This window comes from Nicotiana sylvestris, chromosome 1 (genome assembly GCF_000393655.2).
Source record: "Nicotiana sylvestris chromosome 1, ASM39365v2, whole genome shotgun sequence".
Lineage (NCBI taxonomy): Eukaryota > Viridiplantae > Streptophyta > Magnoliopsida > Solanales > Solanaceae > Nicotiana > Nicotiana sylvestris.
Window position 1 is genome coordinate 42,613,904 of NC_091057.1, and position 18,222 is coordinate 42,632,125.

The 18,222-nt window shown below is 38.3% G+C and overlaps 2 protein-coding genes across 2 annotated transcripts; both read left to right on the forward strand.

Annotated features, from left to right (window-relative positions):
- The first annotated feature begins 5,078 nt into the window (after positions 1 to 5,078).
- Positions 5,079 to 6,717, forward strand: LOC104217703 (uncharacterized). Its single transcript, XM_009768012.2, has 2 exons — positions 5,079 to 5,557; positions 5,754 to 6,717. The coding sequence occupies exons 1-2, from the start codon at positions 5,471 to 5,473 to the stop codon at positions 6,234 to 6,236; spliced, it is 570 nt and encodes a 189-aa protein (XP_009766314.1). The 5' UTR covers positions 5,079 to 5,470; the 3' UTR covers positions 6,237 to 6,717.
- Positions 6,718 to 8,238: 1,521 nt separating this feature from the next.
- Positions 8,239 to 10,517, forward strand: LOC138869392 (uncharacterized). Its single transcript, XM_070147008.1, has 5 exons — positions 8,239 to 8,485; positions 8,640 to 9,265; positions 9,424 to 9,550; positions 10,046 to 10,383; positions 10,500 to 10,517. The coding sequence occupies exons 1-5, from the start codon at positions 8,239 to 8,241 to the stop codon at positions 10,515 to 10,517; spliced, it is 1,356 nt and encodes a 451-aa protein (XP_070003109.1).
- The last annotated feature ends 7,705 nt before the right edge of the window (positions 10,518 to 18,222 follow it).

Consider the following 18,222-nt stretch of genomic DNA (forward strand, 5'->3'; position numbering starts at 1 on the left):
CCGGTTAGTCTTTGTACCGCTTGTACATTTTAAAATACAGTGATATATTATATAGCTTTTATCTTGTACGGGTTGATCTCTGTTCACCGGTTGGATACCGTGAATCCGAGGATCTTGCCTGAGCAGACCCTGAAAACACACTTCTTCGGGTTTAACTTCATGTTGTATTTCCTCAATATGTCAAAGGTTTCCTACAAATGCTTCAACTAGTCCTCTGCTCGTAGGGACTTAACCAACATATCATCAATATAAACCTTCATTGGTTTCCCTATTTGTTCTTCGAATATCCGGTTAACAAGGCGTTGTTACATGTCACTGACATTTTTAGCCCAAACGGCATAACGTTATAACAGTAGGTGCCAAATTTTGTTGTGAAAAAAGTTTTTTCTTGATCGCTCGGGTCCATCTGAATTTGGTTGTACCCGAAACAGGCATCGAGAAAACTCAATGTCTCGTGTCCAGTAGTCACGTCGATCATTCGATCGATGTTAGGCAATGGAATAAATCCTTCGGACACACCTTTGTTTAGGTCCTTATAATGTACACACATTCTAATTTTGTTTCCTATTTTAGGTATGACCACTACGTTAGCTAACCAATCTGGATACTTGACTTTCTGTATATAACCTATTTTTGAAAGTTTAGATAACTCGTCTTTGATAAAAGTGTGTTTGATCTCGGACTGCGGCCTTCTCTTTTGTTTGACCGGGTGAAATTTTGGATCCAGGCTCAATTTGTGAGTTGTCACCTCCGATGGGATCCCTATCATACCTAAGTTGGACTAGGAAAAACAATCAGTATTAGATTTAAGGATATCAATAAGTTTTTCTTGAGCTCGGGAGTTAACCTCGTGCCCAAGTATACCTTTCGATTCGGTAGGTGCTCGATCAATATAACCTGCTCCAATTCCTCGATTGTCGATTTAGTGACATCGGTGTCATCGAGTGCGATAAAGGATCTCGGGACACCGTAATCATCCTCCTCGTTAGTTGTGTGCTCCTCCTGTGTTTACGGCTCGCTCGAGGTCGGGATCGTTGATTGCTATTTGGTTTTCCTTTTCTTCGACTAGTCCCTAGTTTTTTGATGTCGAGACTGCGGTCACCGGGGTCACTTCATCGACATCAAACATCTCTTTTGCGGCTGGCTGTTCCTCGTAGACTGTTTTAACTCCTCCCAAAGTTGGAATTTTCAACACCTGATGTAAGGTTGAAGGCACCGCCCTCAAGCTGTGAACCTATGGCCTTCCAAACAAGGTGTTGTACCTCATATCCCCCCCGATCACGTAGAACTTTGTTTCCTGGGATTGTTCATTGGTAGGTGGTCTCGCACACCATGTTAAATCCATTCAACACCCGGACCGCCGGTACGATTGGTCTAAAAAGCCCAATTGCTTTACGACCCTCCATCGGATGATGTTGGCCGAGCTACATAGATCAATTAACACATGTTTAACTCAAGATTATTTCATAAGTACGGATATTACTAGTGTATCATTATGAGGCTGAATGATGCCCTCGGCATCCTCGTCGCTAAACGAGATGGCCCTTTTTGGGACATAATCCCGTGTGCGCTTTTCCCTTGTGATAGAAACTTTAGTGCGTTTTATCATTGGCCATTGGAGGACATCCCTCCCCCAATGATCATGTTGATCACGTGTTAGGGCTCCTCTTGTTCAATCTGTTTGTTAGCTCCAATGTTTTTGAAATAATTTTTGGCCCGTTTACTTAGGAATTCCCGAAGATGTATGTTGTTGAATAATCGAGCCACTTCTTTCTTAGCTATCAACAATCTTCAATCCTATGACTGCGAGTATCGTGGTACTTACACACCAAGTTGTGATCCATATGTGCGGGATCGAACTGAAATAGTCTAAGCCACTTCATCTCTTTGATGCGACCAATGGCCGACACTATACTTTCAGACTTGCAGCATCCACGTTGAAATTGTACTTCGATAATCTTGGTGATTTCCTACCCCGAGCGATATGTCAAAATCATTTTTGCTCATCATATCCAGGTTGCTCGGTCCTTATTCATTTCTTCTGTCATTCCTGGTTAGATGGCGACCGGATCCATTTCCCCTTTTGTCTGAGCCGTATGGATGATACCGATCCCATACCGGCCTTGGCTCCTAGTCCATAGTCTTCTTAGATCTGCCATTCACTCTATTAGGGTAAACAGACGCCGAGGGGACCCCCAACTGGTCGTCCTCGACTATAATCTTTGATTCGTACCTGTTATGGACGTCGGCCCAAGTACCGCCCGGTAATCCACCAAGTTTTGCTTCAATTGTTGAGAAATAACGAAACTTCGAGGTTGAGCCCTTGAGTGAATGCCTGCACGGTCCAATCATCTGCGATTGGGGGCAGGTCCATTTGCTCCATTTAGAACCTAATCACCTCAGAAGCTTCCTCGGGCCCGAATTTATCCGATTCCATGATAATTTTTTTATTCCTTCGAGTGTTTTCTCTGATCCGCTCGGGCTCGGTCCTATTAGGGATATGAACTTGGGTCTGCAACTGCACTATTGTCGTTTGCTGAGCTTGCAATATTTCGTAAATCAATCGCAAGCTAACTCCATCACCTTTCTCTTCGATTGCTTCTCGAGCTGACGACTGGGGTGCCCTGCGAATGCTATTTTCGGGGTCAGTTGGCATGTTGATGTTAATGGCAACCTATAAGTTAGCATCGAAATGATCAGTGATTGGGACACCATTGGGATCAACGGAGGGTATTGTTGGATACCACGTTATTGTTTTCACTGTGGTGGCCTGACTCGGCGTCAACGTTCAAATGAGTAGACTTATAATTTGACCTTCTTAGATTAACCTGAAATCAAACTTCAAAGATCAAGTGTAAAATAGGGTGTGTTATAGAGATTCTCATTAAATCACCTCTATTATCCTTTGCCCCACGGTGAGCGCCAAACTGTTTAGCCATAAAATAAGTAACAATTAAATTTGTTCGCGGTTTAAAAGATACGTGATTTCATTTAACATGAATGATCTAAGAACAACAAATAATTAAATTAAAGAGAGATAAAATGATCAAACCAAACGTGATGGAACAATTAAGCCTGGCTTTAAGTTGAACACTGAAACTAGTTCCAATCGAGCCCTCGATACAGGCTCTGTTGTAACTAAAGAAAAGAGGAACTGAAGAATACTTTGAACAACAGCTAGAAGACAACAATAAACTTTATTATTTTGATATACGTGCCAACAGTGGTTAAAAATAGAAAAGTTCTCCCATTTATATAGTATGAGAGTTTAATTCTTGTACAAGTCTAAATAAGATGAAAATCTTCTTTCTTCGATAAATGTTGATTTACAGTTGATATCAGACGGGATTTGCACTGTAATATCCAGATGAGGGTGGATATTATGGCTCCCCATTATCGTGCCCAACCATTTTTCCTTAGTCGTCTTTAAACAAAAATGGGTACTGAAAATTGTAAAAAAAAAAAAAAATCATCACTATAGTAAGAGACATTTATAATACACTATTATACAAGATAGATATATTGCTTGTATATGTATATAAAATATTATATAATAACGTATAAGAGTATACAAACACTACTGCGATAAAAAATACTTTAATAGTTATACGAAAATAAACTAAAAAATATGGCTACATAGATGCAATGTGTGTGTACGCATGTGTTGAATTGTATATTTATGCAAATTTTCCTTCTTTTTTTCTTTGAAGAGGAAGGGAGGTTTGTGGATGGGAAATTTGACGAAGAAAATGTTTTGATGAAAATTGAATCCTTAGTAAATGTTTACGTGATCCATAAGTTTTTTGCAGTTATGACTACTTATGCTTATTCATGTGAAAAGACCCCACTTTGAAATAACGAGTAAATTGTGAATCTGGGTAAAGTGGTGGACCCATCTTCAATCAAATTAAAATTATATTCAACACGTTTAAGAAATATTAAGCAAAGACTTTAGAAATTAAACCCCGTATTGAAACATGATTTCTAATTGACTTTGAGCAAAATTCATATTTATGGTTTCTTAAAATGATCTTTTAAGTTTTAATGTGTACGTAAAAAACTAGTGGGAAGAAATTATAATATTTGTACTAGTGTACGTTTTAGCATTGAAACTTTTTTATTGATTCTTTTGTTTCGCTTAAGAACTTGAATGATTCGTCAAGCATTTTCTAAATGATCAACATAATTAAATTTTCTTATATATAATTATATAAATATTTGATTGCCAAATATACACAAGTTAACGTTACAAACACTTGATTACAGATAATATTATGTGGATATTTATATTGAGTAATGCTTGTGTTCTTAACAAATAGATCTAGTGTGATATCAATCGGATAAAATAAAGTTTAGGTTTTCTCTTTTCTCCTTAATTCCTGGTAAAGAATAACACGACTTCTCTAAGTGTAGAGTATTCCTAAACTGATTTAAGAGCGAAACACAGTAAGTTGGCTAATAAATTAGTAATAATTCACATTTTTTTAAACTTGACCCTTGTAATCACATTTGATGTACTTTTCAAACATAAAATTGACAGTTTAAGCAAAAAATGTGAAGCCCCCTTTCCGGGGCAGAGTTAGGGAACAGGTAGGGGCTGTCGCACCCCAAAATTACCCTTCATTTTTTCTTTACAAACTATTATTTCAACGAAAATTTACTCTTGCTCCTTATTGTTATTATTATTTGGAAAAATTTCCTTTGCCTCGATACGTAAAGAAAGTTGTCTCTCCTCTTTTAGAACTGTAGGCCACAGTTATATTTTTCAAAAAGGAAATAAATTGAAAGGAATATGTACGATAAAGATTTATTCCCTCCGTTCACTTTTATTTGTCCACAATAAACCTGTTATGTTCCTTAAAAAAGCTAAATGAAGTTTACGATAACATCCAAAATAGTGATAGCATTCTAGAAAAATGATTTTGGAAAAATTGACAAGTAAAAACTGAATGGAGGCAGTAGAATTCTAGATATATAGCGAGGCACACGCATAATATTTTTTGACCAGATCTGAGTTAAAGTTCTCAAGTTTTAATTTTCTTGGTCCTTTAAAGCTTACTCCGTGACTGTCTACATATAATGATGTTTAGCATCTCGAGGCTTATGTGTTAAGAACTCTTTTAACTATAAAAACTGAAAAAGTGCAGCACACTTTTCTCCCGTGAAGTGCAACACAGTTGTGTTATGCTTCATATGCTACCACCTTTCAATGTGTGAAATAACTTAATTGCATTAAATATGAAGAAGGCTTGTATTGGGAGTTGAATAAATAAAATCATGAAAAGTTGCAAAAATAGCCAATAGGCATTAATTAGGGTTTGCAAATACCAACGGCCATTGAGCCCCCAAAGGCGCGATTCCTTACTATCCCACTTTTGCCCTCCCATTTTTCTTTCCTTCCAACTCTTCATTTTCCTTTTAATTCTCTCTTCAATCTGCAAACAACAAAACCACAGAAAAAAACCAAAAAATGTCAAACAAATCCCCCATTTTCCCCTTTGTTGAACCTCAACACTTCAGTGACTATGGCTTCGACCCTCAAATCGATTATTTTCAGGTACGTCGAAAATACATAATTATTTTTTTAATTTAGTTTAGGTACATATACGTAATTTGAGTCGGAAACAACTGATTTTGCACCTGTTAACTTAAATAAAGATGCGTTCTTGTCCTTAATTTTACTCTAACAAGCTCTAAATTACGCCATTAATTAATGCATTTTATTAATAAGTAAACTACGTTGTTATTAACAGATTTTAGAAGAAGCAAGAAAGCACAAGATTAGAGAAACGGCAAGATCTTCTATAGATACAGTTCATTTCAAGCTACAAAAACCAATTTCAAAAGACGAATCTTCAAAAAAGATCAAGAAGAACAGTAGCCGCAAAAAATGGTGGAAAAATGCTCTGCTCTTTTTCAAGAGGACTACTAATTCCAAAAATGAAAAAATCTCCGGCGACGGTGATCTTGACGTCGACGGCGAAGTTCACCGCCAGTGTGCTACTTTCCGGGGATCATTATCTGGGCCGGTTTATATTACTGAGAGCAGAAGTGGGTCGAATACGCCTTGCCGTACAACGAGCCGGCCTTCGTCCGGTCCACTCGCCGGAACTTTAACTCCTAACCGGAAAGGTGATTTAGAGATCCCCTACATTAAACTCAGGGAATTTAACATGGACCAGCAGCAGCATAGGATCTCCACAACTTCAGCTATGCCCATATATTTGGTCACGTGAACAGAGCAGTATTTAATTAATTTTTAATATTAAGTGCTACTGCTAATTATCATTATCCTAATTTGATACCTTTTTAGGGTTGGGAATTGGAAATGATGAACCCTTTAGTCTTTAATTAAAAGGGTATCCTCTTGTTTTTTATTTTTTTTTGTTTTCTGTTGTTAGAAGTTAACTTTTCCGGTCATTTTATGCAACTTTTTTTTCTTGTGAATTGTCAACAGACAGTCTTTATCTTTGGTTTTGCTGCCTATTGTAATGAGCTGATTCATCTACTAAGGGCGAGCTTTCACCAGTCTGCTTTTGACATTTTTCTCTATTTTTTTCCTTTTCATTCGGGTTGTAATTTTAACTTTATCCATAAGGGATCGTTTGGTACTGTGCATAAGAATAATGCGGAATAATGTGTATTAGTAATGCATGGATTAATAATGCATGGGTTAGTAATGCAAGTATTAGTTATGCAGATATTATTTCTTATCTATTGTTTGGTGTGGTGTATTAGAATTATAATGCATTGCATAATTTTTAAGAAAAATAGTTGTTTACAAAAATATCCTCCATATTCTCTACTAGCTTTAAAGAGACTTTAAGGACAATTATGTCTTTAACCATACTAATACATGCATTAATAGCCTTGGTATTACTAATGCCATGATTTTCTATGCATTACTTATACATAGGATAATACCAAGTATGATGTATAACTAATACATACACAGGTTGAAAAAATGTACCAAACAAGGTATTAGTAATGCATAGAGCTAATGCTTGCATTATTTTTTCTAATACCTCATACCAAACGACCCCTAACTAGATATCAACAACAACAAAAACCTGTGTAATCTCACGGGTGGAATCTGGGAAAAGTAGTGTGTATGTAGATTTTATCCATACCTTGAGAAAGTAGAGATATTGTTTCTGATAAACCTTCAGCTCAATGAAAGATAAAAAAAAGGAGTAACAACAAGCAATAACAACAAAAAGATACATTATTAACACTGACTTTACATGCTCTACAGCTCATGCCCAAGTCCAGGCCCAATATAAGCAACACTGCACGACCCAACAGTGCAATCCATCAAGCCCACAAGCTTATATAAATACCTGTAAATAGATTTTATTAGATTCATTATTGTTTTTAGTTATATTAGGATATTTTGTAATAAGTCGGTAGAAGTTTCTAGACGATGTAATGCACTCTTCTTTCTCTCTCTTCCTTAAAAGGTTCTAGAGTTCTCTCTCAATTTCTTTCCGGTTGATGATGGATTTTGATGTTGTTAACATGGTATCAGAGCATGGTTTTGCTATCAGCTCACTTTCAGCTTCACTCCGATGTTACTCTTGATTGGCATTTTTTCCTTTTTCCTTTTTGGTTCGCTGAAATTGGGGTTTTCGTTTGGGACGTGATTTCCTCGAAGAAAATTGGAGATTTCTATAACTTTAGCTGGAAATCGACTCTTCTGATGTTGTGTTGGTGAAATCTAACGGTTATCAACATTTTTCTGCTTCGTTCGAGTGTCGTCCTAGGATTTTTCGATTTTGCTCACAATACCGGTAACATTCTTCCTACCTACAATTTTACAACTTATTTCTCTCCATGCATGAGAAAATTCTGTGATTTGCATATTGTGTGTGTAGAAGTTGTTGTTCGTCTCAAATCAGATTTGGTCTCTGATGTTTGTTTCTTTTGTGATTGTGTAAATTCACTAAGTGTGCTACCATGAGTAGTATTCCTGATAACGTAGGTTATACCACAACCCTTAACTCTGAAGGTTTTGTACCTTTCTCCCTAGATCCCTCTCACCTTCTGTATGTCCACCCTTCGGACAATCCTGGTAGTCAATTGGTTTCAATACCTTTTAATGGTACGGGTTTTGTTCTTTAGAGAAGTAGCATGCTCACTTCCTTATCTGCCAAGAATAAACTAGGGATCCTAGATGGGAGAATATCCCAACCTACCCCAGACTCACCCTATTATCCCTATTGAGAAAGGTCTAATGATATGGTCAAGTCCTGGATCATAAATTCTGTGTCAAGAGAAATTGCCACAAGTGTAATGTGTCTTAAGACTGCCAAAGAGGTCTGGAAAGATATCAATGAGAGGTTTGGGCAGTCCAACGGGTCAAAGTATCTACAAATTCAGAGAAAGATAAGTACAATTGTGCAAGGTTCTCCGGACATAGCTAACTACTTTACTAAGCTTAGAACACTTTGGGATGAATTGAATTCTTCTTATGTGGGACCTACCTGTTCATGTGGGGCCCTTCCCAAGTTCATAGAAGACCAACAGTTGTTCCAATTCCTCAATGGATTAAATGAATCTTATTCTACTGTCAAAAGCACCATCATGATGATGAGTCCCTTACCACACAATAAGTAAAGTCTACTCTATCCTACAACAAGATGAGAGCCAGAGAGAAGCACCACATACTCCTAGTTTTTCTGGTGATTCAGCATCTTTCCTAGCCTCTCCTACTTCCTTCAACAACAACAACATGAACTTCACCCAGAAAGTCAACTTTGACTCTAAAAGGAATGCAAATTCTGTGTCTTGCAAATATTGCAAGAAAACTGGTCATATTGTGGACAAATGCTACAGGCTGTATGGATTTCCTGTTGATTTTAGGTTCACCAAAAACAAGAAATTAGCATCTTGTGTCCAGACTGAAGTTCCATATGTCCCTTCTTCTTGTTTTTCTGCTGCCTCCTCTGATAGTTCAATTCATTGCTTCACCAAGGAACAATATCAACATCTCCTGAGTATGTTTCAGCACGTTCAACTCTCTAGTGGCATGTCTCCTGGTGCTTCCTCCACAGAAGACTCTACTTTTGCTCACTTTGCAGGTTTGTTTAGTGCTTATGCTGCTGATTATCCTACTTCTCATGCATATGCATCTACACATCTAGGTATGCAACCCTGGATTTTGGATTCAGGAGCCACTAACTATATGACTCCTTACAAACATTTACTTCAAAATCTCACACCTTTACCTAAACACTTCCTTGTTACTTTACCCAATGGTTATAAAGTAAAAGTTATATCAACTGGATCATTACATCGTAGACTATAACATTGGTCAATGTACTTATTGTTCCTTCTTTCCAATTCAATTTAATTTCTATTCATCAACTTATCACACAGTTGGATTGCATAGCAGTACTTACCAAAACTAATTATCTTTTACAGGGCCCTTCTTTGAAGAGGCCACTGGTTATTGGTAAGGCTGCTGGGAGATTATACTACCTACATCCAGGTGCTAATCTATTTCCTTCCTCTCTTACTGCTTCTATAGTACAACCTAGTTCAATATCTGGTAATAAGTCTAATTCATTTACTCATTGTTCCAATCAACCTTCAATTGTCGTTTATTCTGCTTGTAGTCAAACTGTTGTTGATTCTACTTGTAATCAAACATCCACTATCAATAAAATGGACTTGTTTTGGCATCAAAGATAATGTCATATACATTTTCATAGAATGAGATCTATTTCTTGTTGTCCAACAAAGTTTCTTCTAAACAATCTTTTCTTTGTCCAATTTGCCCAATGGCTAGACAACAAAGGTTACCTTTTTATGACATTTCTATACAATCTATTGCCCTCTTCCAACTTGTTCACATTGATATTTAGGGACCCTATAACACCAAGACATATAATGGGTTCAGGTATTTTCTCACTTTAGTGGATGATTACACTAGAGTAACCTGGACACACATTCTCTCTAGTAAGGGTAATGCCCTATCTATTCTTTAGGAATTTACATTTATGGTAAAAGTTCATTTTATTCCAGTGTTCATACTTTTGGTCAGATAATGCCTTTGAATTGGATAGTAGTACTGAAGCCACTAATTTCTTTGGAAATGAGGGTATTCTACATCAAAGAACTATTCCTCACACTCCACAACAAAATGGTGTTGTGGAGAGAAAATACAAACACTTTTTGGAAGTTGCCAGGGCACTTCTATTTCAGTCTAAGCTTTCTCTCAAGTTTTGGGGTGAATGCATACTTACTGCTACTTATCTTATAAATAAAATGTCTTCACCTCTTCTGCTCAACGTCTCTCCTTATGAAAAATTACATGGGAATCCACCCATTTATGAACACTTAAAATCCTTTGGCTGCCTTTGCTTTGCAACATCACTTAAGGTGAGCATGGATAAATTCCAGTCAAGAGCCATCTCCTACTTATTCTTGGGTTACTCATGCGGGAAGAAGGGCTACAAGTTACTGAATCTCTCTAACTTTTCTGTTTTCTATTCTAGAGATGTAGTGTTCCATGAGCATATTTTTCCTTACAAACCATAATCTTCTTCTCCCATTCATCTTTTCCTTCTTTTGAACAACCATTTATTGAATCTCCAATTCCCACTTCTGTCACTCCTCCTGCCACTGGAGATCTTCCCTCTCCTATTACCAGTCCTCCTATGTCTCCTTTGGTACCTTCTCATTCTCCTCTCAACCCTGTCACCTTCAATATTCCTTCTCCTAGTGCACCTACTTCTACATCCTCCCCTGACATTGTTGTTTCTTCTCATATTTCTCCTCTTAGGAAATCCCTTAGAACAGTTACCAAGCCTACCTACCTGAATGACTATGTCTGCAGCTCTGCTTTGCTTCCCGCCTCTCCTCCAGATTCCTCCATGGTTGTTCCTAGTGACACTCATATGCATGAGCCTCAGTTTTACCAGCAGGTTGCATCAAACCCTGCCTGGCAGGAGGCTATGCTACAAGAATTTAGGGATCTTGAAGTAAACCAAACTGGGGACATTGTTCCTCTACCACCTAATAAGAAAGTCATTCCTTGCAAGTGGGTCTATAAGATCAAACAAAAGGATGATGGATCTGTTGAAAGGTATAAGGACAAGCTGGTTATTAGGGGTGATGCTCAAAAGGAAGGCATTGACTCCACTGAGACTTTCTCCCATGTGGTCAAGCTGACCACTATTAAATGCCTATTGACCTTAGCTGTTAAAAGAGGTTGGACTGTTTTTCAACTTGATGTTAACAATAATTTTCTCTATGGTGATCTAAGTGAGGAAGTCTACATGAAGATTCCTCCTGGCCTTGACATCTCTTCTTCTTCCACATCTCCACCACTGGTTTGCATACTTAAGAAGTCCCTCTATGACCTCAGGCAGGCTTCCAGATAGTGGTTTTCAAAGCTGTCTGAAGCCCTGCTCTCTAGATGCTACATTTCTAGTCTTAATGATTATTCTCTCTTCACCAAATCAATCTCTAGTTCTCTGGTTGTTCTTGCTGTATATGTGGATGGCATCCTTCTAGTTGGGGATGATGTCTCTGAAATGAACTCCTTAAAGTCTTCTTGGACTCTCAATTCAAGATCAAGGATCAGGGTACAATACACTATTTTTTGGGGTTGGAAGTTTCTCAGCATCCTCAAGGCTACCTTATGACTCAATTGAAATATGCCATTGATCTACTTGCTGAGTTTAATTGTCAGCATTTCAAGCCTGTCCTCACCCCTTTGGACCCTTCCCCCAAGCTGATGTTGGACATAGGGGAGCCTCCTTCTGATTCCAGCCCCTACAGAAGATTGATAGGCAAAGTATTTCCTTTTTTGTGCAACACTTGAGCCAATTTCTTTAGAAACCTCAAGTGCCCCACATGCAGGCTGTTTTACATGTTCTGAGGTATCTTCTGAATGATCCAACCCAAGGTATTCTGATGTCTAGCAACTCTGATTTTCCTCTTCTTGGTTATTCTGATTCTAATTGGGCTGCATGTGCTGTTTCTCGTAAATCTGTATCTGGTTTCTATATCACTCTTGGTGGCAACCCTATTTCATGGAAAAGTAAGAAGCATCCTACTATATCATTGTCTTCAGCTGAAGCTGAGTACAAGGCCTTGAGGAAGACTGTTGCTGAAAATTCTTGGTTAGTTCGACTTTTGGGTGATCTTGGTTTGCCCATTTGCAGTCTTGTTCCCATTCACTGTGATAGTCAGGCTGCCCTACACATAGCTAAAAAACATGTCTTCCATTAACATACCAAACACATAAAAATTGATTGTCATTATGTACGTGAATGTCTGAATTCTGGCCTTGTTTCCTTGCATTTTGTTCCCAGTTCTGCCCAGCTTGCAGACATCATGACTAAAGCTTTACTTGGACAACCTCACTATGATATTCTTTGCAAACTTGGTGTGCTTTCACCCTCCAGCTTGAGGGGGTGGGGGTGGAGTGTTAACACTGACTCTACAGACTCTACAGCTCAGGCCCAAGTCCAGGCCCAATATAAGTAACATTGCACGGCCCAACAGTGCAGTCTATCAAGCCCACAAGCTTATGTAAATACGTGTAAATAGATTTTATTAGATTCATTATAGTTTTTAGCTATATTAGGATATTTTGTAATAAGTCGGCAGAAGTTTCTAGACAATGTAATGCACTCTTCTTTCTCTCTTTTCCTTAAAAGGTTCTAGAGTTCTCTCTCAATTTCTTTCCGTTTGATGATGGATTTTTATGTTGTTAACATTCTTAATTAAAAAAATAAAAGTGAAAGAAATAATAAGTAGTATAGCAGAAATCTAAGAATAAGAAATACAAGACTAATACTAATGTTACTGGTATGGAAAGGAAAAATCGTCGACTACCTAGCTACTAACTTTCTAGCTTAATTTTTGAACTACACACCCTCCTATAGAGGGTCATGTTCTCGATAAACTAAAGCAGCGCGACGAATGAATATCACCAAATCCAAAAGAAAAAACCTAAAAAAAGTGATCAAGGTCAAGGCAAAGGGAAAGTTGCCTATCAATTTTAACAAGAAATCGTGTCAAGATTGGCTTCCTTTAATGTTCAATTGAACTGATAAATGAATTTATTATTTTAACTTTAGTTATGCAGCTTTAAGACAACGAATTTGTAGACAGAATAATGCATTTTTCTGTGCCAAGAAAGCTCTTTTATCTGTCTAAACTTAGGATTTTCTTTGAGGTTTTAATGATGTAGTAGGTAATAGTACAATTGATGGACCAAAGATACGAGCATGCCAAATTATTGGTACAGTGTTCTAGGAACGGTAGAGAGGAAGCTTTGTTGTTTGTCTTTTTGTTATGGTACAGGTATTAATTCGTAGTGCTGGTACATAACAATATGGTCAGACTTAAATTCTTGGTGACCGTTTGTGATTGTGGGGTCTGACTAAGCTCCACATTTGAATAAGTAGGCACTAATGACTCATATGATAATCCAACTTTTGTAGCAACTAGTAGTCTTTTTTCTTACGTAATAGTAAGTAATGTTTTTTTTAATGTAATAGTAAGTAATGCTTTTTTTTATGTGACAAATTGAGCTAGTTGGAGTGAGCCTTGGAACAACTGTATAGTTATTTCTATGTGATTTATATGTCACGAGTTCGAAATGTAAAAAGAGTCACTAATTCTTGCATTAGAATATGCTATTTACATCAATGCGATTCTATTTTGAATTCTACGAGATATCTTGTGCATCAGACTGCCTATAAAATGCGCTTGCTCTGCGAGATACCTTGTGCCTCCCCGTAAAATGCGCTAGTTAAAAGTGTCTCAAGAAAGCCCTTTCCTTGGAAATTTCTTGAGTAGTACAATATTATTTGCTTATCTTTTGCTGATGAGCAGGAGCATTGGAAAATTGATACTTGTGCACAATGTTTAGAATATTCCCTATCCCCGAGATTATTCCAAAAGAAGGATTCACTGAAGAGTACATAGTTTTTTTGGGAATGCGAGTTTTTCCCAATTCTTATTTTTTCTATTATTATCTGAGTGAAACAATTCAATTTTACTCTCTGTCGTCTTTCGGTGTGTTTTTTTCCTCTTTTTATTTTTATTTTTTCTCTCTTTCCGTTATGTCAAGAGCCTGTTTAGACAGATTTTTAAATATTTTTTGAAAAAGTTGATTTTTGTGAAGTTTGATGTGAAATTGAAAATGTGTTTCAACATGAATTTTGGGACAAATTTTAACATGTTAAAATTCTTTTTTTTTTCCAGTTAAAAAGTCCCAAATGATCATGATTTTGCCCAAAAAGAGGTCTTAAGCTATATTTGGAATTTGAAGTTTTTGTTTTTAAAATCTCCCAAAAACTAGATTCATTTTATATCAAGTTTCTTCTTCTTTTTATACTATAGGGCAGACAAAAAAGAAAACAAATTCGTCATATTTTTTTGTCTAGACAAAAAATACTTTTAAGGTTAATAGACATTAAACGGCTAGATGTTCGAACTCTAAAATTAAGTAATCCCCAAAGAGTAGATATAAATGATTATCACATAGAAAACAAAGGTAGATGAGGCCAAACATAAAATAAAATTTAAAAAAGAAGAAGTTAAAGGAGAAGTCGTTTTCTGAAAATGGAAAAACCTCATACTATATGCTACTAGTTTATTGGATAGGCTCCAAAGTAGAAAGCGGTGATAAAGAGGACTGATGATGCTAAATATAGGTGAGACATGCAATGTGGCTAAGTCTGCAACTGTTGTTTTCATTTTTTTCAAGTTCCCACCAATGCTGCAGCAGAGTAACGTGCTCTGTCGTATGACATCCCTTCAAGGATACGCAGGAGAAGGACAAAGATATTGTGTTTACTGCTGTTTGGTCATGGTCTCTCTAGGATGGTTTCTTCTTGAATTTTCGTGTACTTCGGTCCATCGTTGTTGCTATTGTTTATTGCTTTTTTTTTTTTTTGTTTTTTTTTTTGTTTCTTTTTTTGTTGTTTTTGAGCCGAAGATTTATTAAAAATAACATTTCTATCTTGTTAAGGTAAGAGTAAGGTCTGTATATATACATTCGGGGCGTATCTAGCCCTTAGTGTATGAGTTCATGTGAACTCATGCTTCGCTCCCTAATTCATATATAATAATATAATATTTTTTCAAAATTATTTACATATATGTGGGTGCACCCATGCCCAGGGACTCATATAGTGCAATAATTATTGGGTGCACCTCTACAAGTAAAATTAGTAGTTCAAAACCTACTCTGGACGGTCTTATTTTCGACATTGAGTATACATATATATGTGTGTGTGTGTGAAAATCAATAAATTTCAAAAAGTATAATTTTGAACCTATAATTTCAAAAGTATTGTGGGTTCAAGGTAAGAGACTAAAGTTAAACCCGTTAAATGAGAATTCTAGATTCACCTCTTTACAATAGTGCACGCATCCTCTTGAAATTTTGGATCCGTCTCTGACTGTAAGTATTACCCTTCCGAGACTCCACTTGTGAAATTATACTGGGTTTGTTGTTGTTGCTGTTGTTGTTATCATTTAGAGATAGGTCTTGGATTTAAGCTAATGAACGTGAAGTATGCATATTGTGCATTTGTGTTTCTATGACTATGGACTATAGTTGGTATAAAAATAAAGCTTTAAGTTATACATGCACATCAACAACATAAATTGTCAGTTCAATTTAATCAGGTAAAACATGTTATTACTATATTTTCCTAGTTATTTGTTTATCGTAAAAATGGTAATAACAATTAAATTTGTAAATGGGACTTTAAAAATACGTGATCTATTTCAATGCCAGTTGTTAGAGCAGTGAATGCTAGATATGTGAAGTTTAATCGACGAAATACAAGCTAAAACGGGGTAGTAATCAAACCGAGGGGCTTGCTACCCGGGCCTCAGACTGATCGATGAAAGGCCTCAAGGTCGATGCTTGGGCTCGAGCTATCGGGGATAACCGGAAAGGGAATAACAGTTAGGATATAATCAACAAGGCTCTTTGTGGTCAATATCAAGCAATAAAAGAAGAACAAGTATGAAAACAATAAATGGAAAGAGTTGCCCCGAGCGAGTAAGTAGAGAGAAGAGAGTGAGAGTTGTTATTGATCTTGTGTAGAATGGTTGGAGCAACGGCAGCCTTTTACAAAGTAGTGAGGATTCCCTTTATATAGGAGAGGAATCCTGTTATAGTACAACGTACATTAATTGTAAAAGCATGGAGATGGGATGGCTAGACATGACGCCTCGATACAGGCTATGGGTAGGCCGGTTCTGTCAGACTTAGCCATGTGCCTCGGGAATTCCCCATTTTGCTCTAGCCTCGATCTTCATCTTGTTTGAGTCGGGCCTCGACGAACCCCGAGGGAGGGAACTCGGCCGCAACTCTGGATCCTCGGGGTCTCGAGACATTCTTCTAAAGTGACTTGATAGCAAGAAATTATGCCCTCTGATTTCGCCGCATACAGATAGTCTCTGCGTTTCTCAAAACAAAGCGATGGGAAACGACTCTGACACCCGACTCCTCGGGCTTCTTGTGATGACATCATACCGATGACGCAACCTATGGCGCGAGTTTTTGCGGTAACTGGGACATCCCATGAACTTGTGTTTTCGACATCATTCAATGCACTGTCGGTTCCCGCTCTCCAAGGTGAAAGTACCGCCGTCGATTTGGTTCTTCAAAAATGTAGTAATTGTGTCCGCCGGTCAGTCTTCCAAAGGCCTCGATGACCGCATCGTTATCTCCTATAAATAGGGGGTTCTGGCGTTGTTTTTCTATCCAAGTGCCTTCATCTGCTCATTCACCCTTTTCTCCTTACCATCTTCCTCTATTGTTGATCACCATGTTTGGAGTCTACGTCCTTAAGGTCGTTTGGCATCGTTCTGATAGGTTGTGTCGTGGCCCTTTGCCTGGGATCCTCTTTGCTAAGCATGACTATGTCGTCCTGTCGCTGTTGTTGTTGTTGTTGTTACGTTTGCTGCCGCTGTCCCTATTGGCTCGAGATGATGACATACGGGGGTCGACTTTCCTCGCTCTTAAAAAGTTCTTCGGGTTATATACCGCTGCTCACAAGGGGGCTCGGATTATACACCGCTACTCACTTTCATACCTCAGCTCGACGTGGCACTTTGCCCTGAGATGGTATCTTGCACGACTCGATGTTCCAAGAAGTGGATTTTAAGTAGCCGTGCAAGCGAGGCCGATGCCCGCCAAGGTCTGCTGTCTTTCCGAGGTTCTCTTGGCCAGTGAGGGTCCTCGACCTTTGGCGGGTTATGGCATTTTTTCGTCCCTCCCTGCTTCTCAACCTATCCTTTGGGGATATCAGTGCGGAAGGCCGGGATGAGGCTTCTAAGGATGCGTGCCCTGAGGCGTTTGTTGCAGGAGGTTGACCTTCGAGAGTAGACTAGTCGACCCCTTGCGGGCTTTTGTGATTGTATATAAGGACCCCCCGAGGGTAGTTGTAAGCCAATATTTGTGAAATATGAAGACATCTTCTTTACTTCTGCTTTTGATTTTTGCCATGTTCTTGTATACTCTTGTGTGTTTGCGGAGATTTTGCATGTATGCCTCTATTGACGATCGTCAATATTTTTTCCGGCCTTTGGTCGATAGAAATGGCTCCTTTCCGAGCACATCGTTGTTCCCAGAATCAAGCCTGAAGCAGTCCGGTAAACTTGGATCATTGGGGCCCTCGAGCCTCGTGGATATAGAGCACCGAAGTGAAAATCAACTTCGGGCACTTGGAGCTTTTACTTTGAGCTTGACGTAGATAACGTTTTAAGGTGTTGTAGACATGCTTCTAAGGAGGGGCTATTCATACTTAGGCGACTTCCTGAGGTTGAGCCCTCGTGGACGGAGCTCGAAGTGCTTATTTTTCTTCTTGAGGGAAAACTTCAAGGTCGGGTACCACCTCGGATCTGTATCGAGGCCGTTGGCCTCCCGGGGCTTATCCTAGGTAGGCGAATCGTTGTTGTTTCCCACATATACATGGGATGGCTCTTGCTTCTTTGGAAGATCCCATTATTTTAGATCCTTCCGCCTTGGCATCAAGTCTCTCGTTACTTTAAGCGCAAAAGTGTTGGTGTATGTCCCTGTTTCAGTTGGCCAGTTCCACCATAGTCATGACTGCTACTTCGGGGCTTGCCCGACAGGGAGGGGAGAGTTCCACTCCCAATGCTCAGGATCCGCGGGAGTTTACTCTGAAGACTATGTCTTCGATAAGAGAGGAACATCTGGAGATAGTGAAGAGAGAC